The following is a 27,469-nucleotide window of genomic DNA, read 5'->3' as shown; positions in this document are numbered from 1 at the left end:
GCCATAATCTACAACAATACACAACTGGACAATGTCCATACATTCAAGTATCTGGGCGTCACTCTTGATAATAAGCTGACATGGAAAGATCATTGCTCCGAGATAGCTTCAAGAACCCGTGGTAGATTATCCTTACTTAAGCGGCTTGCTGGAACCAAATGGGGATGTGCTACATCTACGCTAAACTGTACTTATAAGACATTATGTGAAACCAATCATGATATATTGCTGTGGTGCCCTTATAACTGCATCTGATCAGACAATCAGTAAGCTAGACTGTGTCCAAAACCAAGCCATGAGACTAATTACTGGTGCTGTCAAATCAACACCAATAAACTCACTATTGTTACATACCAATAACATGGACATCTAATCAGAAATAAGACAATCAGCGTTAAAACTTCATGAAAAACTCACTGGTTTGTCTGATATTGAATACTCCCCTTGCTCCTCACAACCAACCGCAGGTTAAAAACCCAAGAGTGTTTCCTGCAAAAAGTAATCACTGAAAGGCATAATCTGGATCTATCCTGGAAACCCCAACAATTGATACTACCAACCAAACCACTTGCGTTATATCATATTGACTATGCACTAGATCTTATTGCAATAGAAAATAAACAGGACGAATGTAGTGAAGTATTCAGTCTTTCTGCTTTAGAAACATTACAAATCCGCTACCCACAAGACAAATGGCTGCATGTGTACACTGACGGCTCCCAAATAGAAAAACACGGGCCCACTGGAGCCGGAATTCATTGCCAACTGTTCTCTACCTATCTCACTCTAGGCAACAACCATACACCTTTTGATGGAGAAGTAAGAGCCATATGTAGTGCTGTGAAACAACTGTTGTGCAGGTCCTTCCCATTTCCAAACATTGTCCTCCTCAGCGACTCAAAAACAGCGATATCTGCAATTGGAAACTACTTACTACAACCAGCTAATGATGACATTTAACAATGCAGAGAAGACATCAAGAAACTAAATAAAATTGTACATCTGCAATGGATACCTTCTCACTGCGGTATTGCCGGAAATGAAGCAGCAGACTTTCTAGGAAAGAAAGGAACAACTATCCTCCTTTCATATTCTAACATGCTGCCATTCCATAGAGCATCTACAAATATAAGCAGTCGAGTGAGACAATGTTTCCATAAGAGTTTGGAGGAACAAATTAAAGATAAACACTGGAAGGACGCACTAAACTCCACTCTCCCCGAATGGCCCAGAAGAGAAGCTGTTGCGACGTTCCGCACCGCAGTCGGTCATGACTGCCTGGCTAATCACCTCCACCGCCTGGGTGTATTATCCAGCCCCCACTGCATGCTCTGTGGATGTTCCGACACCATGGACTCAAACCACATTAAGACTTGTCCAGCTCTTTCATCTGTCGGCTTTGTGAATAGGTACTGGGAGGCCAGAGAAAGAATGCAGCAGTGCTGACATCCACTCCTTCATAGTTTCACTTGCATATTGTTCACTTTATTTCGTTTTCTTTCCTTTTAGTTTTTATAGCCATTGTACGGCCAATGACTTTAGTCAAGTGCACTGCATTTAATAATAAAAAAAAAATATGATCGTGCAAAAAATTTTGTACAATACACTTTTCTAAAGTGTATTACAAAATCTCGCAAATTGAAAAACTCGCTATGCCCGTTTTCAAACTTCGCGGGCTCATATTTTAAAAACTGAAAATGCAATATATTTTGCATTGAAAATTTAGAGGAATATTATTCCAAAGCCTTCGTAAAACTGCACTGTAATCATAAGTAACAATAAGTGCACTGTAATGGGTTTATTTCAGTATAGTTTCATGTTATGAAGAATGGTTTCTATAGCAAGAAGTTTCTGTGTGGGAATTCTAACTACCAAAGTCTAACAACAATAGCTGTAAATACAGCAAAGAAACACGATCGTGCAAAAAATATATTGTATTTGCAATTTTAAAAATATTATCGTGCAAAATAATGTTGTTTAATACACGTTTGTGAAGTACATTACAAAATCTCGCTCTTCACGTTTTTCAAACGTTTTCTCGATTTTATAAAGAGCAGTTCCCAACCTTGTAATAGGCCTATATACTATTTCTTCATATTGTGACAGCCACGTGAGATTCGATCTCGCGACCGGCAGAAGGAGGGCGCCCGTGGAAGGATCGGACGACGCGGCAAATGAAGTTGCGCACGCATCTACTTCCCAGGGCATGTGCTGTGCGAGGAAAAGGGGGGAGCTGGAAGCCAGGCGAACTGATTGTTGTAACGACGAGAATGATCCCGAAATCGTGGTTTCTGGAAAGTATGGCTTAACTTATAAAAAGCGAGCAGCCTTCGAAGAGAGTTAATTAGTTGAACTAGCAGTTGTTGCAGCAGTTGCAATCGTTGCTAGTTTTTGGTCAGCAAGCCAGCCAGTCTTGTGTAGCAGTGAAGCCAGCTTCGAGACCGGAGCTCGACTTGAGTGTGTGTCCGCAACTGTGCGAGGGTCCAGGCGGGAGCAACGCAGTTGGAAAACTTGAGTTCGAGTGCAGTGGACTGTCTCTAGAAGGCTTGGGTTCGATATACTGTGAGCTTGAGTGAATGAGCTAGAGGAACTAGCCAAGGCAACTAACTGTGAACTGAGAACTGACAGTTCTGTTTTTGTAAATAGTGCTTTGTGAACATTAGTTAAGATTAGCAGTACATTGTTGTTCTCAATAATCCAAGTGAATTGTCATTGTCGTCTGTGGAGTGCAATAACGAATACTGTGTTGCTGTGTGGAGTGGAAATCCCATTGTTGACGGGAGTGTTTAAACTCAGTTATAGAAAGTGATTATTGTTGAAACAATAAAATTACATTATTGTTTAAAATAAAAAGTTACAATATCATACAAAAAGAAACAATCTGTTCCCTGGTTACAAGTCCTTTCTTTGTTGATTCCAGCTTCTCTACATATTATTAACGGGAATTCTTTGATCATAGTGTAGCAGAAATTGTATGCACCAACATTTCATGTTCTCGAGTGTTTAAATTGAAGTTATACAGACTGAATTTATTTTACGACGAATGGTATGTCACAGAATAACTTACAAAACTTGACGCTTCAAGCACTGAAGACGTGGAAGAGAGAATTCCCAGAATGACGCCAAGTTCCTTGCCTCGGAGCGAGATGGTCTGATAGTTACGAGTTATACGTAGCTAACTCATTCCCTGATGAAGGTCCCGATAGTCATGATTTATTATTTCTTTTATGAAACAGATAAAATGAAGGAGACATTCCTGTGACGTTAGCCACGACGTTCACGTAATGGAAAATGTGTGCCAAATATTTGTCATGTTTCTTTCTATGAATGTTAAATGTTGGTTAAAGTGGGGGGGGGGAAAAAAAACAAAAAAAAAAAACATTTTACTCGTGTACATCCTGAACTAGCCTCTAAAATGATACTGTACTAATAAAGACAACAGTTTACAAATCTTCTCCCCCCTACTACCATTAATGCATAACACAATAATAATAATAATAATAATAATAATAATAATAATAATAATAATAATAATAATGATTTATTTTATCTGGCAGAGTTAAGGCCGTAAGGCCTTCTCTTCCACTCAACCAGTAAAAATGTGTATATACTTATGCATAAACTTACAAAGAATTCAACAATTTGATTTAGATTAGAGTTACGTGTATACAAGAGTTATTTACGAATTAAACAACAAAATACTATGAACTATTAATTAAACACTGAAATAAACTGTTTAGCAGAATTAAACTAAAATATATAGAATGTTAATATATTTCAAATGATATTAGATAATAGAAAGAGATTATTATGAGACAATTTTGAAAATACAGCACTATCAGGATGATGTCTAAAGAAAAAAGTAACAGTTTAGTCAATGATAGTTTAAATCAGTATGATTGGAGTGAAATGCTAATAAGGTTATCTTTCAAGCTGTTCTTAAAGGTGTTTGTTGTCTTGCAGCCCCTAATACTTTGTGACAAGGAATTCCATTGATGCGAGGTGGATATTGTGAAAGATGAGGAATAACAAAATGTTCTATGAAGAGGTATATTTAGCGTGCCACAGATAAGTGATCTGGTATTTACGTCGTGGTTAGAGTATAGATAAGAGAAACGAGACGAAAGGTCAATACGGCGGTTGCTGTCGTCTGCGATACAACGAACTTTTCTGTTGATTTTCGAGTTCATTTTTTTCCGGTTATTATATGCTTATTTAAGTTGTGTTAACTCTCGCTAGTGGTTTTATATTTTATTTTATCCATCTTAGTGTTTATTTTATTATTGTAAATATTTTTGTTTTATCACTATTATTATTATTATTATTATTATTATTATTATTATTATCACTATTATTATTATTATTATTATTATTATTATTATTATTATTAATGAATTCTTTTGTATTACTATCTTTGCATCATCTCCATCACGGTTATATTATTATTATTATTATTATTATTATTATTATTATTATTATTATTATTATTGTTACTATTATTTCTATCATCAGCATTATTATTTGATCTCTGTAAAATTTATGTAGACTACTGGACTGTACCCGAGCACGAGCATATGCTCATTTCGGGTATCTATTCATATGTATTCATTTCAAATGTAAATTGTGAATAAATTTGAAATCTGAATTTGAATTTTAATCAAAGGTCTGTAAAATGTTTAGTTCGCAATTCTGGCAAATTTTACTCGGGCTCTTATCCAAATGAAGATACACCAGATAAAAAATTACTGAATTTAATAATTGCTCATCGCCAGTTTTTTAAAAAAAGATAACATTTGTAGCCGATGGACTTATAAAATGGTAGTCTCATCTATTGAATTGCAAGCATAGGGATAATACTGTCAGATATGTTTTTCTAGAATGCCACCAATTGCAGCGCTTAGATAAAAAAATTGCGTTATGCAATTTATGAAATTGAAGTGAAGCAATACAAATAAAATCTCATTTAAACTTTTTTCAGTAGAATTAAGCTATACGTATTTGGAAAATGGTGTCGATAATAAATTATTGTACAATTGACTGCTTTTTCTTTCATATTGCAACAATTCTATTGATAAACATACTGTTCTCCAACCAGGAGATTAATCGTGAAAGGAATGTGCTTACTATTGCATCATCTATTGGAGCGAAGTAGATAGACAATATTACCGTTATAACGTCAGTTTAAAAAACATGCGCTCTCCTGCATATGTTATTTCCTGTATGTAGGGATTAAAAGACCAGGAAATTAACCGTGATCTAATGTTGTAACTAGGGTAGTATAAATATGTGTGTAACAGTGTTATAGTTTGTGCTTTGAAAGTTAGCCAGTGGAAATGTGTGTACCCATGTGTGTGTGTGACCTTATGACATTTTATGATATCAACATTCATTCACAGCATTCCCCGCTGTGTCTCATTCCCCTGAGACTTTCTCCTGGTTGGAGTACAGTAAGAACATCGTACAATAATGACGTAAGTCGTAGCATACTCGTGGAGAATGTTTCAAATGTTAAAGCATATTATTATACTCTGTTTTTATACAGAAGGAAAAATCCTGCAGTTGAGTTTAAACATTAAGGCGAACCTCGTCAATTAGTAACGAGAGGAAATAAGGGAGTGCTAATACTCGTACTACCGTATAGGCTACCTGTTTGACAGGATGTCCCCATAACACGTTAACATTCTTTGTTATTGAGTTATTTTACGACGCTGTATCAACATCTAGGTTATTTAGCGTCTGAATGATATGAAGGTGATAATGCCGGTGAAATGAATCCGGGGTCCAGCACCGAAAGTTACCCAGCATTTGCTCGTATTGGGTTGAGGGAAAACCCCGGAAAAAACCTCAACCAGGTAACTTGCCCCGACCGGGATTCGAACCCGGGCCACCTGGTTTCGCAGTCAGACGCGCTGACCGTTACTCCACAGGTGTGGACTCTTTGTTATTCTTCCTCAGTCAAGGCCTGCTTTTAACCTAGTTAAGTTCAGTTTTTAGACACGTCATTTACAATTACTTTTCATTCAAGATTATGGATATTGTGATTGGTGTGCTGGTATTGGTAGGCTTACTAATTACTTTCTAATTAATATATGGTAGAGGAGATTATATACACTGATACTAAGGAAGTCGTGTGTCGTGTTTATATACAAAGTGTTCCATTTATCTTGTGCACCTATTATAATTTTATTTGTTTGGCTAGATATTGAAATGTTTGTTTTTGAGCGTTATGTTAGAGCGAGGAGCTAACATGAGTGTGGAGATTTGGTGCATGTAACTATACTGTTTTCGCTGTAAGAAAAATCCTATGTAAACACAAGCACGTGGCTGTCATACCCGTCATTGGCTCCCAGTGGAAACACTCACACGACGCAGGAAAATATAGTTCGTATTTGGAAACCGTCATCTTGTATTATTTGAAAATAAAAAATTGAATTCTAATTGTTAAGTACAATGAAACATATAACTTCACTCATATGTAAAAAGATATGTAAAAGAAAAACTACTTATATATTTTGTTATGTACTATGAACTCGGATGAATACAAACTGTAATACCGAAGTAATCTATTCTTGTAACAAGCTGGCGTCACTTGAGTTCGTAGTTGTTCACGTAAGCACGTGGTACTGAAGTATGGCTTCTGCATCCTCGGTGTGTGTGGTTATTAAACATAACAGTGAAAACCCTCTCAAAAGCGGAGAAAAACAAATAGTCTTAAATGTATATAATAAGTTATGTGAGTTTTAATTAGAGTAATTATAAAGTAAATGTTTCCTAAACAAACCAATGCATAATAGTGAGGTTAGGCCTACTTGACGAGTAACGGGAAATGTTTAACATGAAACAGAATGTACAACAGTAGGCGGGAACATGTACTGAGAATCTACGGCGCCAAACAGCGGCCAATGAAGCCTCACTTCAGTCACGTGCTATTGTTTATATTAGGATTTTTCTTACAGTGAAAAGATTATACATTATGGTACAAGATACACGTGACGTCATCAATTTTTCAAATAGCGCTACATACTTTAATCATGTTACATTGATTACACATATTAAGACGTGTTCAAAAATGTATCACAATGTCACATTCCTAATCAATAACCATCAACAAAACGAAACAAAAACGTACTTCCAGTGTGATAATATTATGCTTTGAGAGTCACAGAAGATGTTCCAAATGGTGACCATTCACATTAATGCACATTCGAAGGCGTTCTCCGAAAGACCGTATGAGTGCCAGGCATGTTGCTGGCTGAATGGACACAAAAGCCTGTCGAATGCGTTGCTGCATGTCGTCTGGTGTTGTCAGAATGTTCTGGTACACACTGTCCTTTACAGTTCCTCACAGGAAGAAGTCGAGTGGCGACAGGTCCGGAGAACGTGCAGGCCACTGTACGTGGATTGTGGCGTCGGCAGTTGTTGTGGCTTGTTTACATGTTAGACAGCAAACACACACCACATGACGTGTACGGACGTGAGTCGTCATTCGTTTAGTGTAAGTTAATGTACAAGATGAATGTGGCACCACAACAAACGACACATTCTGATGGTATTCATTTTGCGTTCGGGAGCGGGTTCGATTCCCGCTTCGGCTGATTACCTGGTTGGGTTTTTTCCGAGGATTTCACTAACCATAAGGCAAATGTCAGGTAATCTATGGCGAATCCTCAGCCTCATTTCGCCAAATATCATCTCGCTATCACCAATCCCATCGACGCTAAATAACCTCGTAGTTGATACAGCGTCGTTAAATAACCAAGTAAAAAATGACCCACAATTACTGACTGATTTTTCTGGATTTAGGGGAGAGTCGGGTAGTATCGGACATCGGGTAATATCGGACAGTGAATTTATTTCATCTACCACACGATGATAGTACCTGATTGACATGGTTACGTTTCTGTGATGTCGTATAGAGAAACGTAACCATGTCATTCAGGTACTACCATATGGTAGTAGATGAAAGAAACGCACTGTCCGATATTACCCGATGTCCGATACTACCCGACTCTCCCCTAGTTTAAGTCGGGATTTCCTGTCCAAGGGAGATAGTGGTGCAAAGCTCGCGGAATACGTGGAAATACTAAGAAAAGAAAATAATGTCGTTTCATAGTTCTATTAAGTCAATTCTATTGCTTATAATCAACAATGAATCGAGCACATTGAAAGAATTTTTTCCCCCAGAGCCGTCACTGAAAAACGAAGCAAAGTTACCTTCGCTGCTGCATAAATTGGAATCTGTACTTATGTTTGTCATGTGACTCTTGATTATCACGGTGGGAAAAACGTATATAGGAGATGTTAACGAGAAATCTGGGGGATGAACCCTCCAAAGTCCACTTCAGCTCATTCAGTAGCTGCTATTGGTTTTACGAATCCCTGCACCTGTCACATTTCTGGCCGATCCGAATGCGTTTCAAATGCAAATGTTTGCATACATTCTGTACTCCCTGGCGACACGTATGCACATTGCTCCAACCTGAGTGTACATGTCAAAAACTGTGCTCAATGCGGGCGTAACCATGTTGATTATTTTCGTTGAACGACCGATCCAATTTCAATATTTGCACCGGTGCTTGCACGGGTAAAAAAACTCCATTTTGCTGTATGTTGTAACATACGGTAACAAAATTCTTCTCAACATGCTAAGTTCAATTTCATTTGCTTTGTCACTGTATGAAATTAGAACTATTCTGATCACATAAATTTCGTCAGGAATGTTGGATGTTCACTAAAAAGATAAAGAGAATTTAAGCGGCAGAAACGAGACTTTTAAGACAAGTGGCTGGATATAAATAATAATAATAATAATAATAATAATAATAATAATAATAATAATAATGATTTATTTAACCTGGCAGAGTTAAGGCCATACGGCCTTCTCTGACACTCAACCAGGAGTAAAATTGCGTTACAAAAAACACTACAAATTTACAAAGTACACTACAATTTTACACACAAAACTGAATAAGATAATAATAATAATAATAATAATAATAATAATAATAATAATAATAATAATAAAATGTAAACGAAAAGTAAGCAGAAATCAGACATAATATATAACATACAGAAAGAAAGGAAAAAGCATAATAAAATGTGAACAGCAGGTCAAAATAAATGAGACATACAATTAACATCAAGTTATAAAGAAATAAGAGAAAACTCGATGAATTTTCAATAAATGATAAAATACAGTAGATGAATACCGATTAAGGGGAGAGGATGGTATTTTTAAAACTTTTTTCCTATTTGGTGTAAAATATTAATTTTTTTTTGTATTTAGAGAGCTCATAGCTGTGGCAACTCAACCAAATAAAAATATTTTGAAAAAAAAAAAATTATTTGGGGGCCCAAATTTGAAAAAAAAAATATATATACCCAATGCAGGAATGTACTGAAACCGATATATCTAAACCGTTTTTAAAGATAGGTTCAAACAGTTTTTTTGCAATGTATTTGCGAAAGCATGTTCTGCAAACTGTCTGTAACAGAATTTTGATATTAGTCCCTACGTTTGTTAAAATAAACAATTAAATTTTAATAACAATTTTCTGATTTCCTTTCTTGCAAACAAAATGACGTATTTTTAAAATGAAATCAATTAACAAAATTCTGTTACAGAGAAAAGTTTCCTAATAGTCTAAAGAATGTGTGTTCTAGATTTCATGCATGTATCTTTAATAGTTCAGAAATTATATCCATTTTAGTCTGGCAATGTAGCAAAAAATATGAAGTTACTGGAAATCGATAAAAGCGGGCTTGTGATTTAAAAATCCATAACGCAGGAAGTTTAAAAATGAAGTCTCAACATCCGATAAGGGCACAAATACCCACAAAATGTTATACAATGCATTCCACACATATCAAAGGGTATTTTAAAGATAAGAATTATTTTTGAAAATTTAATTTACCGGAAACAACAATAAAAGTGGGCGAGTGATTTAAAAATCCATAACGCAGGAAGTTTAAAAATGGCGTCTCAACATCCGATAAGGGCACAAATACCCACAAAATGTTATGCAATGCATTGCACACATATCAAAGGGTATTTTAAAGAAAAAAAATTTTTGACAATTTAATTTACCGGAAACAACAATAAAAGTGGGAGAGTGATTTAAAAATCCATAACGCAGGAAGTTTAAAAATGGCGACTCAACATCCGATAAGGGCACAAATACCCACAAAATGTTATGCTATGCATTCCACACATATCACAGAGTATTTTAAAGAATTTGTTTTTAATTCACTCATTTTTCACAAAAAATACCACCCTCTCCCCTTAAGTGGTTCCAGCACGTAAATAGAATGCAAGAAGAAGAATACTATACAATTCACTTCGTTACAGACCTCAAGGATATAAAAACCCTGGAGGACCGGTCAGAAGATGGATTTGGAACCGGAACGGGTCTTATAGGCTTACATCTTGGAAGATGATGATGATGATGATGATGATGATGATGATGATGATGATGATGATGATGAAGACATTGTGTCAGAAACTTTTATAGGCCACAAGAATAGTTTTTTAAAACTACTAAAATTACATTAAATTTAATAATTAAGACTCAATACTAGGCCTAATTTTAGCCCAAAATAATTAACCTAATTCATTTTATCCCATCCCATGAATCACAACAGAAAATTTTGTATTTTAGAATATTTAAATATTTTTCACAGAAATTTGTATTTTCAACATTCCCGACATGGAAAATGTGATTTTTTTTTACATAACCTACTCTTCACTTTACCCGGAGTTTTTCCTGAATAGAGGACGTAGCTGCAATAAGGGCCCATATTCCAAAATGCTGTTCTGAGACTATTAAAGATGAATTTTTTTAGCATGCATTAAATGCACTGACTAATAAACAAGGCCATAGTTTCGTTTTGATTTATTACAAAGTGTGAGTTCTGTGAACAAAACAATTGTTTTAGTACTAAAAGTAAATATTTCGTCCATTGTTATATGTTTTCTAACACGAAACCAAATTGTAATTGTGACTATCAATCAAGTACGGTGTGTTCCCTACCATCTAGTTAGTAATGTTAATTTCCACGATTTATTCGAACCTCTAGTTTTGGCAGCCATATTCGTTTAAACGTGGATCCTCTTGTACCTTTGAACACAAAACGTCTTGTACCATGGAACATGTTCCAAGGCACACGATACTATCGGTTTTTGTTTTTATTTTATTTTAAGATCATGCCACGAGGTAAGTCTGGAGTTAAGAGGTTCCCCAATTGATCCGGATGCCTTGAAGAAAACTGTCGAAGCACTTATGGCTCCTCCAGGAAGTAAAATCTCAATAGGAGAAGTCTGCACTGGTTTATAATGGAAAATACATTTTAAATTCACGATTGTAAGTGTTTACAGCTATATTCCCACCTATATTCCATAAGTTCCAAGGTACAATAGGGCATGTATCAAGGTACATGGATCTGTTGTACCTTTGAACACATTACATATCCCTTCATTTTATTTTTTCCATCCTTAATAGATCTGCATAACAGGAAAATAGATACAGGAAGTTGTAAAGGAATCTTCAATAATTATTTCAAGCACTTTTTTATTAAAAATTTCATTTCCCAAAATTAAAAAAAAATAAATAAATAAACTGTGTAAAGTATTTCAAGGTTCAACAGGGCTATCCCATATGAAATCGGTCAGTAAAAAACCTCGCATTTTTAATACTCTAATTTTTCCCCACTTATACAAGGTGCTGAGGGGAGTGCATTTTCAAAAATATACTATCGAAAGTCAAACGGTTTTTGTATTATTGAGCGACAAATTTAGCGTATTTTATAAAAACAAGCCTCTTTCAGCGCTCAGAACTCTGGAACCATTTACTGCAAAACATTGAACGAGAGCTTATTTTGAAGCTGACATTTGGTAGGTTATGTTAAGAAGTAATCCTTATTTTTATTGTACACAGAGAGACAGATAATCTGATTTTACTTGCTTTTAGGCTTTTTGGCCATTTGTAAAAATGTAAAAAAATATTGAAAAAAAAAAAAACCTTGCATTATTAAGAGGGATTCGGCATTGTTTGCTTAGTGGTACGCCAATAAGTTTCGAGGGTATTAAATAGATTATTTTCACACGCCTAGACTTGAACGACGCAGTACCGCACGCACTGGCCGAGAGATGAAGATAAGCGAGCATTGGGCGTCATTTTACTCCTGTGTTTATGAAAACCTGTGATAAAGCTAGCACAGCCATGCGCTGCTAGACGACACATCACGTGTTTGTCTCCTGGCCTTGCTTGTCTCGGCTATCTCCCGTCTCACAGTCAGCTGGTTAGTTCACGCGCGTACTATTTATTTGATATTTTCAATACTTTCTTATCAACATTTCATCAGTAAAAAATATGTGTTTATTTGTACTTTCAAAGCGGAATCTAACTATATATTTTTAAAATATTTTTTCCTAGCCAAAGGCGTCTTAATGAGGAAAAATCTAAATTTCTCCATTTCCATAAAAAGTAAGAAAATCTGTTTATATGTCAATATAAACTTTAATTTCTCAGCATCAAAATAAACCATGATTTTTATCATTGGGTGAAAGGGTTTCGGAGCTACAACAGTCCAAAGTTGCTAATTTTATGAAAATACGATACATTGAAATATTTTAAATTTAAACACTATGAAGTTCTGATGCCTCAAACTTTACACAAAGCATTGTAACAGTTCTCTATGCACAAAAAAAAAGTTTCATTGTATTTAGAAATTGTAAGGTCAATTTTCTTTATATTTCGATCGATTTGAGGTGGAATAGCTCAACAGTCTCCCCTACTATTCATCTGTAAATTATTGGCCATCACTTTTGAAACACTCTGTTTACCGCAGATAAATTGGTCAAGGAGCTATTTAACTCGGAAATTAATTTGCTGTTAATGTGTAGAATCCTAGTAGAATGTCGTTACTATCTGTCTGTTAATTACGTCTATTGTCTACGTACACAATACTTTTATTTGCGAAGTTTAGAAATACTGATCTACTGTTGAAAACTGACGGGCCCGCCCTGGATGGGATCTAAGCCCTACACTGATATAAAACAGTTGGCAGAATCACAAGTCTGGTATTTCGGACATGACGGCAGGCACATGTGGAGCGGTACGCCGCCTGATGTGCTGGCAGGTACAGGCAATTTTTTCGTGCGATATCGGTAATCAATAATTGGAAGAGCTCCTCTAGCGGTAAACTGTTTAAACATCAGTTATGCAAAAGGTCTGCCACCAATATGATACTCTGTCTGAGCGAAGAACACCAAGTGGGTGGAAGAGATTTAGGGGAAGTTCGTCTTCGTTACTACTTCCGGATTTTTTTACCACGAACTAGGAAGGATAGGCTTAAATATAATTTTAAAATATTAACTAGGGCGTTTCCTATATGAAGCAGGAAAGAACTTGTTGTGGGAAATTTAATAATAGATATTTTTAATAATTTACGAAAATTATACAACATTATAAAATCGACACCGGAAAATACAAGGAGAGATAAAACTGAATAATGACCATGTGGGCGATACAATATAGTACATTATACAACGAGCCTATAATGGTAGCACGTAAGACGCGAGTATGTTTATGAAACGAGCGCAAGCGAGTTTCATAATTTTCATACGAGCGTCTTAATTACCATTATAGGCAAGTTTCCTACGACTTTTGATGCTCGACCATATTTCTAACTTGAAATTATTCATAAGTATTCATATTATTATCTGACTGGGAGCGGAAGTGACCTTGTGCAATCTCGTAAATTGTGAGATGTACGCAGACGCGAAAGTATTGATTTTTTCCGAGGAACAAATATCATTGACCTTGATATAATCTAGAGAGTAAAATGAACATTAATCTTGATATAACCTGGAAATTGATTTAGACATTGAAAAACGAGATGACAAATTGAATTTATTTGAATATTATTTACAATTAACGCTAATTATTATAGTAACAGAACATAACCTTCTGCGACAGTATTGGATTTCCAGCCTCCGTGACGTTTTGCTACTTGTTTTTCGATTGCATATCCGAGAATAATCGATACTTGCGCTTTCATATTGCTTTCTGATAGATGGAAAACCTGAATTTTAATGAATAGGTATACTTTAATGAGGTCCATTAAAGGGCTGCTACCAGGTGTATAATTACTACATTTCGGCATGGTCGAGCATAAAGATTTATTTCACACAGAATTATCCACTGATTGAGATTCTGGCTGATATGCACATCTATTATGAGGTAGTATACCTATCTCTCTTGACGATATGTGTCAGAGGAAGAATTGTTTGTATGCATCTGAAGTCTGATTAGTGTAATATGTATAGTCTGAGATGTATGCAATGGAGAGGGAAAGGAACTGGCCACCCCACCCCATTATCTCCTGATCTAGTTGCCTCATAAGTGGTGCCTTCTTGGTGTTGCTTGTGAGGTTCACATCTGTCTTCTGACAGTTGACTAAACAACAACAACAATGTTATAGTCAGGGTGTGAATTAACGGGGGGAGGATGGGAGGATTCCCCCCTCCCGTTGGAAAGTTATTCCCCTCTCATAAATTCATATTAACATCCCTGCCAGGGATAATTTCTATCCCCCTCACAAAATGTAACTTTTTTTAATATGAGTTTACTTTATAAAATATAAAGTAAGGAAAGAAAATAAGTAATATTGATGTATTATCACCACCGCAAGCTGACAACAATCAATAACTTAGGAATTACAGATCTTATCATAAGTCTGCTCATGCATATAATTACTATTATGATATTTTTGTAGGTTATTTTCCGACGCTTTATAAACAGCTTAGGTTATTTAGCGTCTGAATGAGATGAAGGTGATAATGCCGGTGAAATGAGTCCGGGGTCCAGCACCGAAAGTTAATTCGCACCCTGTTACGGTGCACGATTGTAGAAGAATTTAAGTGAAAGCCGTTTGAACGTGAATATCGTCAAAATTGTAGAGTTGTGGTGCCGTAAACATGTAAACACTATCGCCCGTGCGTTCTGATGCGTTTCTGTGCCCAGGACCGAAGCCTGCTAATAACGTATGATGCTCTGTATCTAACAACGAAGATTTTGCAGTTATGTTATTGTTAAGAAAGAACGTCTCAATTTAAATTTGGCTTTTACGTACGTACTAGGTATTTCATAAATACAAACATTTGGGTAGACCTAAACCTTATAATGCATTTAAATGCCACAAAATTAAGAATTCTGTAAGTAACTGAAGGAAATTCCACATTACATTCTATTTTATTTTAATATATGTTTGGTATTTCAGTCTTTTCGTCAAAATAAATTCCGATACTCAGTTGGAGACAGAAAAAGAGAGAGCGAGAGAGATATAGAGAGAGACAGACAGACAGACAGACACACAGAGAAAACTGTGGCGTAGCGAAATCTAGATGTCGGCTTAGCAACTTATTCTAACATTTAATATCCAGTTAAGGCAAAATCTCGACGTTGCTAGCTTAGTTCTCTATTCTGTTGAAGTGTGTTTCCATTTTCTACTTTGGCGAACTCGGCATCCTACCCCTCCCTCTTATTCCCAAGGGCAGGAGATGTTTTTGGAGGTTTTCTCCGGCTTGCGTATGGCTTCCGTTCCCGCTGACCATACTGAAGTGGTCTGACAATATCTCCAGGGAAAATACTCTGAACTCCTGAAACTCTTCTTCCCTCAAATTTGGCAAATATGATATTCTGGCAAGGTAACGAGATTAGCCTGCATATCGTCTCGAAATCTAAATCCCATTTACTGTTCCGGTTCTATACGATTAAAAGTTTAAATGTACAAAAACCACTTACCCTTTATTAAGTCTAGAAACACTTTTATATCCATGACACAAAAACGAGAGAGATATTAATACTACTTAGATGATCTAACAACAATAATAACAATAATAATAATAATAATAATAATAATAATAATAATAATAATAATAATAACTTATAAATGGCTTTTAAACAACCCGCACGTTCATTGCCGCCCTCACATAAGCCTGCCATCGGTCCCTATCCTGTGCAAGATTAATCCATTCTCTATCATCATATCCCACCTCCTTCAAATCCATTTTAATATTATCCTCCCATCGACGTCTCGGCCTCCCCAAATGTCTTTTTTTCCTCCGGTATCCCAACTAACACTCTATGTGCATTTCTGGATTCGCCCAAATGTGCTATATGCCCTGCCCATCTCAAACATCTGGATTTAATGATCCTAATTATGTCAGGTGAAGAATACAATGCGTGCAGTTCCGCATTGTGTAACTTTCTCCATTCCCCTGTAACTTCATCCCTCTTAGCCCCAAATATTTTCCTAAGAACCTTATTCTCAAACACCCTTAATCTCTGTTCCTCTCTCAAAGTGAGAGTCCAAGTTTCACAACCATACAGAAAAACCGGTAATATAACTGTTTTAGAAATTCTAACTTTCAGATTTTTTGACAGCTAACCTGATAAAAGCTTCTCAACCGAATAATAACAGGCATTTCCCATATTTATTCTGCGTTTAATTTTCTCCTGAGTGTCATTTATATTTGTTACTGTTGCTCCAAGATATTTGAATTTTTCCACCTCTTCGAAGGATAAATCTCCAAATTTATGTTTCCATTTCATACAATATTCTGGCCACGAGACATAATCATATATTTTATCTTTTCGGGATTTACTTCCAAACCTATCACTTTACTTGCGTCAAGTAAAATTTCCGTGTTTTCCATAATAATTTGTGAAATAATAAAATAATAATAATAATAATAATAATAATAATAATAATAATAATAATAATAATAATAATGATAAAAATAATAATAATAAAAATTACATTATGTATAAAGTGGGCCAAAGAAACGAGGGATTATTTTAGTAGACTTAGATTAATTGTCATTGTTTAGACTGAATGTTGCAATTTATTTTTTAAATTTTTTCGTTGGTTATTTAACGACGCTGTATCAACTACTAGTTTATTTAGCGTCGATAGGATTGGTAATAGCGTATTATTTCGCGAGATGAGGCCGAGAATTCGCCATAGATTACCTGACATTCGTCTTACATTAGCAATGAAGCTTTAAGATGTGGAAAAAGTCAAAATTTTATAAGATTACAATTACAATTTTTACAAATTTTTACAATATTTTAAAAATTTTACAATTTGTAATTTTCTACAATTTTTTACAATATTTTGGCGAGATGTAGTAAGATGAGGTGAGTCCCGAGGATTCGCCAAACGATTACCTGGCATTTGCCTTATGGTTGGGGAAAACCTCGGAAAAAACCCAACCAGGTAATCAGATGAAAGGGGGTGAAATGAAGTGAGGCCGAGGACTCGCCATAAATCAATAAATAATAAATATGTAAATAAATAAATGTATAGGCCTACATAAATAAGAAGATCTGAAAGAGTAAATTAATAAATAACTAAGTACATAACTAAATAAATAAATAGATAAGTAAATAGCCTATATTGATAGAGACCTGCCCACTCGAATGCCACCACCCCCCAAATGAAACATTCAGCCAAAAGCTTAACCGCTGCAACTTTAATCAATATCTACTTAAAAAAAAATGTTTGGAAGTGAAATTTACATGTGGAAACTTTCCAGTGATCACCATCAAAGGAACAGAGTGGTTTACGGGATTTGAAGCCTTTGATCCACCAGCGTAGAGCATGGTATGGTTACATATTGGCAGTTCCAAAATGGAATATTGATCGACCTTTCATTTTGGAAAACGTTGTTCAAGGTGATATTAATATGATCTTCCTCTGGGCGAATATCCGAGTTGTCGGAAAACTGATAACACTAAAGACGTGTATAAAATTTAATTAAATTGCCTTTCTCTAGCCTGACGGGTAATATCCTCTGTGACGTCACCTCTCCTCGACAAAGAGTCTGCGTCTGGTAAAAACGGTTTCCTAGAAGTATTATTTGACATTGAAGATATGGTTCACTTTTTAGAGTCCAAATACGAGTAAAAAAATATATACAACTATATTAAACGAGATTTCATTTGCAAAATGATACATTCTGTACAGCAATTCCAGGCAATAAATTTAATATAGGATAGGCCCTCAATATATAAAATATTATTGTATTGGCTATTTATTATTTAGACCTAGGAATAACAATAGGCTTAATAATAATAATAATAATAATAATAATAATAATAATAATAATAATAATAATAATAATTACTTACAAATGGCTTTTAAGGAACCCGGAAGTTCGTTGTCGCCCTCATATAAGCCCGTCATCGGTCCCTATCCTGTGCAAGATTAATCCACTCTCTATCATTATATCACATCTCCCTCAAATCCATTTTAATATTATCCTCCCACCTGCGTCTCGGTCTCCCCAAAAGTCTTTTCCCCTCCGGTCTCCCAACTAACACTGTATATGCATTTCTGGATTCTCCCATACGTGCTACGTGCCCTGCCCATCTCAAACGTCTAGATTCAATGTTCCTAATTATGTCAGGTGAAGAATACAATGCGTGCAGTTCTGCGTTATATAACTTTCTCCATTCTCCTGTAACTTCATCCCTCTTAGCCCCAAATATTTTCCTAAGAACCTTATTCTCAAACACCCTTAATCTCTGTTCCTCTCTCAAAGTGAGAGTACAAGTTTCACAACCATACAGAACAACCGGTAATATAACTGTTTTATAAATTCTAACTATCAGATTTTTTGACAGCAGACTAGATGACAAAAGCTTCTCATCCGAATAATAACACGTATTTCCCATATTTATTTTGCATTTAATTTCCTCCTGGTGTCATTTATATTTGTTACTGTTGCTCCAAGATATTTGAATTTTTCCACCTCTTCGAAGGATAAATCTCCAATTTTTATGTTTCCAGTTCGTACAATATTCTTGTCACGAGACATAATCATATACTTTGTCTTTTTGGGATATACTTCCAAACATATCACTTTATTTGCTTCAAGTAAAATTTCCGTGTTTTCCCTAATCGTTTGTGGATTTCCTCCTAACAAATAATAATAATAATAATAATAATAATAATAATAATAATAATAATAATAATAATAATAATAATAATAATAATAATAATAATAATAATTATATTAATAACAATAATAATAATTTGATTTATAGTTACAAGTTCTGCTATAAACTTTAGATTGAAAATAATTTTTAAATAGTTGTGTTCAAGTGAAATGTCAAAGGATATGGAACAGTCCGAACGGAAAATAAGGTCTATGATTCTCATTGGCTATTTCAACATTGATATTAACAGAAATTCGTCCCTTATTCAATTCAATCTAAGCTCTCTTCATATTAGACTCTCTACAGTCTACACTGATGTATGTTTAAATTTGGTGCTTATCATAAATTTCAACGTTATGTATTTGCCTTTCATTTCTTACTTCTCTTACCATAGACCTGTACCTTAGCTAATGTAAAGTTTGTTAATAACAAAATCTTGTAATAACGACTATTGAAATCTTATTCTATCTAAGCGAATCCCATAGAGAACATGAGGGCTGTACATCAGATCCTGACTTTTTTCAAGTTGAGCATATCGATTGGAGTAAAGTCATCAACTGAGAGTTTTTCAACAGCAATGTGATGGGCGAATTTACTACAGGAAAATTCAAAGTTATGCCTCGAAGGATGAACTCGTATCCATAAAAGTGTTACTAGGCCTAATCCTATGGTATACTTAAAATCGATGTCCTCAACTGAGAGTGTTCAACAGCAATGTGACGGACGAATTTTAGTACAGGGAAATTCAAGGTTATACCTCGAAGGATGATCTCGTATCCACAAAAGTGCTACTAATCCTACGGTATATTGAAAATCGATTTTTCGGTGTGAGAGACATAGTAAAAATCATATTTTAGTGAAAATCTAAAAATATATTTCATGAAAGATCATACCACTTTTTCTTTATACTTAGTACAATTTATTAGAAAATAAAAGTTCCCTAATTCACAAGATGGCGATGATATGTTTTATGGTAGCATTTAATGTTGCAACAAGTTTGCTACTACCATTAATATGCTTACATATTAAGAGCTTGTATGAAGGTGTATTAGTAGAAGTAGTGAGAAAATATTACTTTATATAATTTTAAAATCTTCATGCTGTCAATTCTATCAGTAGTTTTAGTTAATTTGGAATTTTCTTTAACAATAAAAAGAAAGTAAAATAATAATTAATGACGTTAAAAGTCTCAATAATACCTTTTTCATAAGTTCATACGTTTTCTCTATGGAAATTATGTTTGAAAATAGATTTTTTTATGTCTTTATTCGGCTAGAATGTTACAGATGGCATCTCATATGTAGAACATTACAGGAATACCTTAACTTTATACGAAATTTTATATCTTCATCCAAGCCATTAAACAAAAGAATTCAAAGGCTTGCTCCCCGTCCTGAAACTAGAGATGCTCTCGTTTGTACACCATAAACGGGCACATAATACGAACGCAGTGTAAACAATATATACCACCATAAGGTGCCATATGGCGAGATCTATTTCTAACGCGCTGACTCATGAAAGCAGTAATTAGGGGCTTCTTGGACAGTAATCACCCCAGGAAATGAGAACCCAAGAACACATAACACAGGCTAACATCATCTTCGAACTGCTAGTTTCTTCTCAAATATTTATTACAGGAATATAAAATGTATACATTTAAATACCCGAATTTTATATCGTTTTCGGACAGCACGTAGTAAAAATCAGTACATTTTATTTACATAAATGGGTGTGAAAGTTTTTTTGTGAGTGCAAGGGTTAATGTGGAGAGGTGAAGAGAAGAAAAAAGAAGGCGAGTTTATAACAGTTATGGGTGAAGTTGATGATTCTGGTTCAGTGAAGGTTAAGGATATAGATCAGCCATGGCGAAAATGTGATCGTGCGCCGAGCCACTGTGTAACCTGCAACGTGCATAGCACCTATGGAGGGAGGCGGATACCCGAAGGGGAAGTGAAGCAACTGTCAGACTTATTAACGAATTTTCATTTTCCTTACGTCAAACACTCAGATATAATTTTAAACAGTATAAGGTTACAAACTAATGTTCAGTACGTCTAACGAAGAAAGAAATGAATAAGAAAACATATGACACATTATCACAACCTAAAATTAAGTGTCTTCAGAATGTCTCTGCGACAGAGTTTCAAAATCAGGAATTATGTCACTTACTGTCAGTCGTAGTTGATCACGAAGGTATATGTCTGTCAGTCGTGATCTAAATTTGGTTTTTACTATTTTCGTTGTTGAAAATAATTTTTCACAAACGTAAGTTGTAGCGAAAATGGCTTCAACAGAGCAAGCGAAAGAACGAAGCTTCGGATATTTATTCTTTGGCAAAGATTTGAAAAGTTAAACATTTGTTAAATGTTAAATGTTATGTTTTATTTAACGACGCTCGCAACTGCAGTGGTTATATCAGCGTCGCCGGATGTGCCGGAATTTTGTCCCGCAGGAGTTCTTTTACATGCCAGTAAATCTACTGACATGAGCCTGTCACATTTAAGCACACTTAAATGCCATCAACCTAGCCCGGGATCGAACCCGCAACCTTGGGCATAGAAGGCCAGCGCTATACCAACTTGCCAACCAGGTCGACTTAAACATTTGTCAAGTCCGTACATCTAGCTTTCATTTAACATCACATTGTAAATATGTGAGTTAAATTGAAGATCTAACCGCATTATTCGTACATCTGCTGAAAAAGGATCGACGTACAGAGATAATAATAATAATAATAATAATAATAATAATAATAATAATAATAATACTAATAATAATAATACTTAACTTTTAATGTTTTATGAGTGACATGCAGTATAATATCATTTTAAGTCATACAACCGTTTTCCTCGTAATACTTGTGAACAAATCATACATTTAATATTCTCATCATATTGGCAGCAAAAAAATCCGTACTCCCATCCTACTTAAAACTTTCGTTTTTTTAGAAGTACAGTACATGGTTTCGAGAGAGACATTGCGACGATACGCCACTCGCAGGTCAGAGACAAATACAAATGGAATGGAGTTTGACTCCAGTGAGTGAGAGGGTGGGATTGGGGGAGGTTGGAAGCAAGAGAAATGCATAGCTATCATTGCGAGCCACAATGTGCCCTCGAGTCACATTTTCGCCACGGCTGATGTGGATGATTTTGTAAGTATAATAGATAATAAATTAGAAGAGTGTAGTAGAAAGTTAAGAGAAATGATAGAGATAATGGAAATAGGCGAGGAGTATGGTGGGGTAGGCTAGCTAGGAAAAGGAGGAAATAAGTGAGATAAGAAAATGTAATGCATGTAAGAAACATACATAATAACGATCCGATTGGATAATGGCGTGGTAAGGATTAGTAACAAGTACTATTAGAAACAGAGTGTGTTCGATATAAGTGAACTGGAAATCAAGAAAGGAACTAAATTATGTAATTAGGTTTTGAAGGTCGGAATACAGATCGATTTAGATGGGGACAGACATAAGAGATTATATTAAATAGTGAATGAGTATAAGGAGGAAGAGAAGGATACAATAATGAGGGAATGTAAGTAAGAGATATAAATATAAATTATAAGGGCGTCTACAAAAGGTATATTTGTAATGAATGTATTATGGCAGCGGGTACAAAATAATGAGGTCTACATTACATGGATGTAAATGTTGACATGAAATATATCGCATCATATTTACATAAATCAGTTGTGCAGTACAACGTATTATAAAAATATTTGTTTTGAAGAAGTAACATACTTTCTTCTATCTTGTCATATTTGTCACGTTTTCTTTATGGGGTTAACAAGTAGGCCTATTCAGCTTCTGGTTAATTATGCAGTTTGATTTAATTATTTTCATTGAGATGCTTTGTTACTATTGCAGAGTTGACATATTTCACCTCTATTTTTTAAATTATACATCCATTAATATGAAAAGTTTTTAACGATTTTAAACGTAAATAAACCAATCTGTCAATTCATCTATTTTTAACTTAATATGTGACATATATTATTTCAATGCACCGAAGTACATATGATATTTCCATGCAGATATTCTGCGTCATCATATGATGAAAGAGTAATGGAACGGAGAAAAAAATTCTCTCCTGCGCCGGGACTTGAACCCGGGTTTTCAGCTCTATGTGCTGATGCTTTATCCACTAAGCCACACCGGATACAACCCCGGCGCCGAAAAGAATCGTCTCTGATTGAGTTCCAACTCTTGGGTTCCCTCTAGTGGCCGCCCTCTGCACTACGTCATAGATGTCTATGAACATAGGACCGAAGTCCACACATGTGCTGAGGTGCATTCGTTATGAGGGACTAGTTGGCCGGGATCCGACGGAATAAGCGCCGTCTTAAATCACTTCGTGATTTACGCATATCATATATTCTTTCAATGTACGCAGAATATCTGCATGGAAATATCATATGTACTTCGGTACATTGAAATAATATATGATATGCGTAAATCACGAAGTGATTTAAGACGGCGCTTATTCCATCGGATCCCGGCCAACTAGTCACTCATAACGAGTGCACCTCAGCACATATGTGGACTTCGGTCCTATGTTCATAGACATCTATGACGTAGTGCAGAGGGCGGCCACTAGAGGGAACCCAAGAGTTGGAACTCAATCAGAGACGATTCTGTTCGGCGCAGGGTTGTATCCGGTGTGGCTTAGTGGATAAAGTATCAGCACGTAGAGCTGAAAACCCGGGTTCAAGTCCCGGCGCCGGAGAGAATTTTTCTCCGTTCCATTACTCTTTCATCATTAATATGTGATGTTTAAACAAAATCAACTTTATATAAAATTAACATAATCCCGATTAATTTGTACATCACTATACGCGGAACAGCCATTTTGCATCTAATCTGGACCCTAAAACTTTTCTAGCAGTAATTCGGAAAATATCAACATTTATTTGGGATTAATAAAGTGAAAAAAATAATAATTTCAGAAAAGGACAAATGTAGTTCACATTTTTTCAATTATAAATTAGAAAGCAACACATGTAATTCAGATCGATCAAATTGTAACTCAGAAAGCATCACGTGTATTCAGAAAACACCAAATATAATTCAGAAAGCATCATCTATAAATCCTATAGCTACCTATTTTTTTTCACGATGACATATTTCAAAATACACAATCATATAAATGAAACAGTCAGTTGTCATGACTATGAAAACACATTATTTTCTTCAGAATTTCAATTTTATTGTACAATCTGAGTAAATGCATTATCTTATCCTAGTGACAAAGTGCACTGTTTATTAAACTGTTAGAAACTGCCAGAAATATTTCATTGCTTCACATGTGAAGTAATTTGTTTATTACAAACAAATATTCACGATCTTACTAATAAATCGTATATAATTTTATACGAGACTTATGAAGAGTTGGGACAGAAAACGTTACTAATAAACCATGCATAAGCGATGGATGTATAAGCAGTGTGCATCTACACATGGAAATTGCTTTGCTGTAGTTATACAGACTAACTCCCTGTTTAAGCGTTGTATACAGGGAAAAAATGGCCGCCTTTTTAACAGCTGTTCGTATCGACTGTAATTTTATGATGGCTGCTTTGTAACCCCAGAACAAAAAAAAAATCAAATAGCACAGAATAAGTAGAATAATTTTGCTTTAGTTGTACTCTTCGATCAAAATATAGTGTGGCAATCGATCAGGCTCAGTTTCACTATCGATATTTATCGCGAAAAATTAACGAACAATGTCGAAAGCAATAAAGAATCTTAGTTATTGTGTTACCTTTCGTAATAAATTAATGACGAAACCATAAAGTAGATCTGTAAAAGTTGTACTGCTATATAGTGATTTTAGTCCGGAATTTACACACGACTTATAAAAAAGCTAATCACTGTGTCAGTATAAAGCAGTTAAACGTCTGTATAAGAGTTATTAGTAAGGCTAATTTATATTCGACAGATAACTTAGAAATAAAGGAATTTTTATATCATTCATTTAAATAATTCATTATTTATTTACTTACAAATGGCTTTTAAGGAACCCGAAGGTTCATTGCCGCCCTCACATAAGCCCGCCATCGGTCCCTATCCTGTGCAAGATTAATCCAGTCTCTATCATCACACCCCACCTCCCTCAAATCCATTTTAATATTATCCTCCCATCTACGTCTCGGCCTCCCTAAAGGTCTTTTTCCCTCCCGTCTCCCAACTAACACTCTATATGCATTTCTGGATTCGCCCATACGTGCTACATGCCCTGCCCATCTCAAACGTCTGGATTTTAAGTTCCTAAGTATGTTAGGTGAAGAATACAATGCGTGCAGTTCTGTGTTGTGTAACTTTCTCCATTCTCCTGCAGATTCATCCCGCTTAGCCCCAAATATTTTCCTAAGCACCTTATTCTCAAACACCCTTAACTTATGTTCCTCTCTCAGAGTAAGAGTCCAAGTTTCACAACCATACAGAAGAACCTGTAATATAACTGTTTTATAAATTTTAACTTTCAGATTTTTGGACAGCAGACTGGATGATAAGAGCTTCTCAACCGAATAATAACACGCATTTCCCATATTTATTCTGCGTTTAATTTCCTCCCGAGTGTCATTTATATTTGTTACTGTTGCTCCAAGGTATTTGAATTTTTCCACCTCTTCGAAGGATAAATCTCCAATTTTTATTATAGCTAATTAATATTATACAGACTATAAAAAAATAATTACTAGAATAAGCTAAAATATTGTAGGCCTGTATTATACCTGGCTAAAAATCCATTATGTATTGGTGACAAATTATGTTACGCGTTCGTGTCATAAACATCTCACAAATAATAGTCAATTTAAGCCACTTATAAGATAAATATTAAGTAATTAATCTAAATTACAATTGAGGCGCTCAGAAGTCAATATGATTAACTCCTTTTCCAAAGATTTTCAGATATTCAAGGTTAAAGTTGAATACACACAATTGATTCTGTGTTGTAGTCAAGAAGAATATTGCATTTTGTGGGCTTTTTACTGAACTATGGAGTTAATCACTTTGACCACTGAAAATATGGTCAATTTAATACATTGCCAACTTAGAAACTCTGAAATAACCAAAAGTGGAGTTAATCATGTTGACTTCTAACGCCTCAATTAATTTATATTTTCTGAATAACATTTATTTATTTAATCTGGCAGAGTTAAGGTTATCAGGTCGTCTCTACCACACCACCAGAATACAAATATGGGCTACATATACAAGAAACAAATACAGAGAGAAGAAGCAAATGTGAAATTGAAATAAAATTACAGATGCAAATACAAAAAGCACAAACGCAAAAAGAATGAGAGAAATATATATATATATATATATATATATATATATATACACACATATACATATACATATACATACTAGTAGGAAGACAAGATCACAATGAGCACAAAACGTACTAATACAGTATAATATTGTCCACCTAATATATTAGTGATTAAGAGAAAAAACGCTTTCTGAATTTCAATTGCACAATCTGAATTATAGTCCAGATCAGCTTACTTAACACCCTAAGCGTGAAACTTAACCATTTTCCCCCTATTACTACATATGCTAGTGGATTATAGTGATTTTCTAGCTCTCAGATTGAATTTTCTTTCACCAACTTCGTTTCGAATTTAGAGTACTGACAAATACTACAACTGGCAGTTATTTTCTGTTATGTTGGCATCAATAACTTCGGTTTGCAGTAAATCAAACTGATGAAAATGCAAGTACGTAGGCTTGTGAATTAATAATTAGTTAGTAATACCGGTATTAACATTAATATAAATACACAATTCAGTTCTGTTTCGGTGTGATTCCAATTCAACTCTATATTCAGGTAAGCGTAATTAAATAAGAAATAACTTATAGACCTACTTCGTATGAAACAGGCTTGTAAATATACTGCCATTTTAATGAAATTCTTTCGTGTTTAGATTTTTATTAAAATGTCCAAGAAAGGAAATAGCATGGTAGCGACTTCTCCAAGAAAGAAAGTGCTTGAAACTATTTTAAGTAAGCCATATATATTTTAAAGTGGTGTTCTGTTTTCGGAATTCGTACTAATCATTTCACGTGATCAAACTACATTTTTAGGTTAGGTCTCATGAATCGTAAACTGTTTAGTTAAAGCAATGAATTTCAGGTTGCCAGACAAAATAAATTTTAATATTAGATCATACTAACCCTAATTACCAACATAATATGAGAAAATTTCAGAAGGAAAAATAAACTATTTCATAAATTATTGAATCATGTAGAAAACACCTAGCAACATAGAGATGAGATGTGGTAAATAAGTAAGATATGTAATTATTGTTAATTACTGTACATTATTGTTATTATTATTACTATTATTATTTCATTATTTATTTCATTGTGATTTTTCCTTCTTTGGTGATAACTGGTATTAGTTGGCAACACTGAAGAGACGGCCAAATTAGACTTTTAGGAATTACACTTA

The 27,469-nt window shown here is 34.9% G+C and overlaps 2 protein-coding genes across 3 annotated transcripts in view; both read right to left on the bottom strand.

Annotated features, from left to right (window-relative positions):
- Window positions 1–881, bottom strand: part of LOC138698913 (uncharacterized) — a 41,301-nt gene extending 40,420 nt beyond the window's left edge. Inside the window, exon 1 of the mRNA XM_069825109.1 lies at window positions 786–881. Coding sequence (XP_069681210.1) covers window positions 786–881 — 96 coding nt within the window. The remainder of the gene's footprint in view (window positions 1–785) is intronic.
- Window positions 1–27,469, bottom strand: part of rdgA (retinal degeneration A) — a 727,627-nt gene that overhangs the window by 566,344 nt on the left and 133,814 nt on the right. The window lies entirely within an intron of this gene.

The sequence above is a fragment of the Periplaneta americana genome, chromosome 4, assembly GCF_040183065.1.
Source record: "Periplaneta americana isolate PAMFEO1 chromosome 4, P.americana_PAMFEO1_priV1, whole genome shotgun sequence".
Lineage (NCBI taxonomy): Eukaryota > Metazoa > Arthropoda > Insecta > Blattodea > Blattidae > Periplaneta > Periplaneta americana.
The sequence above is the reverse complement of the archived record's forward strand: the minus strand, read 5'-3'. Positions and strand labels throughout refer to the sequence as shown.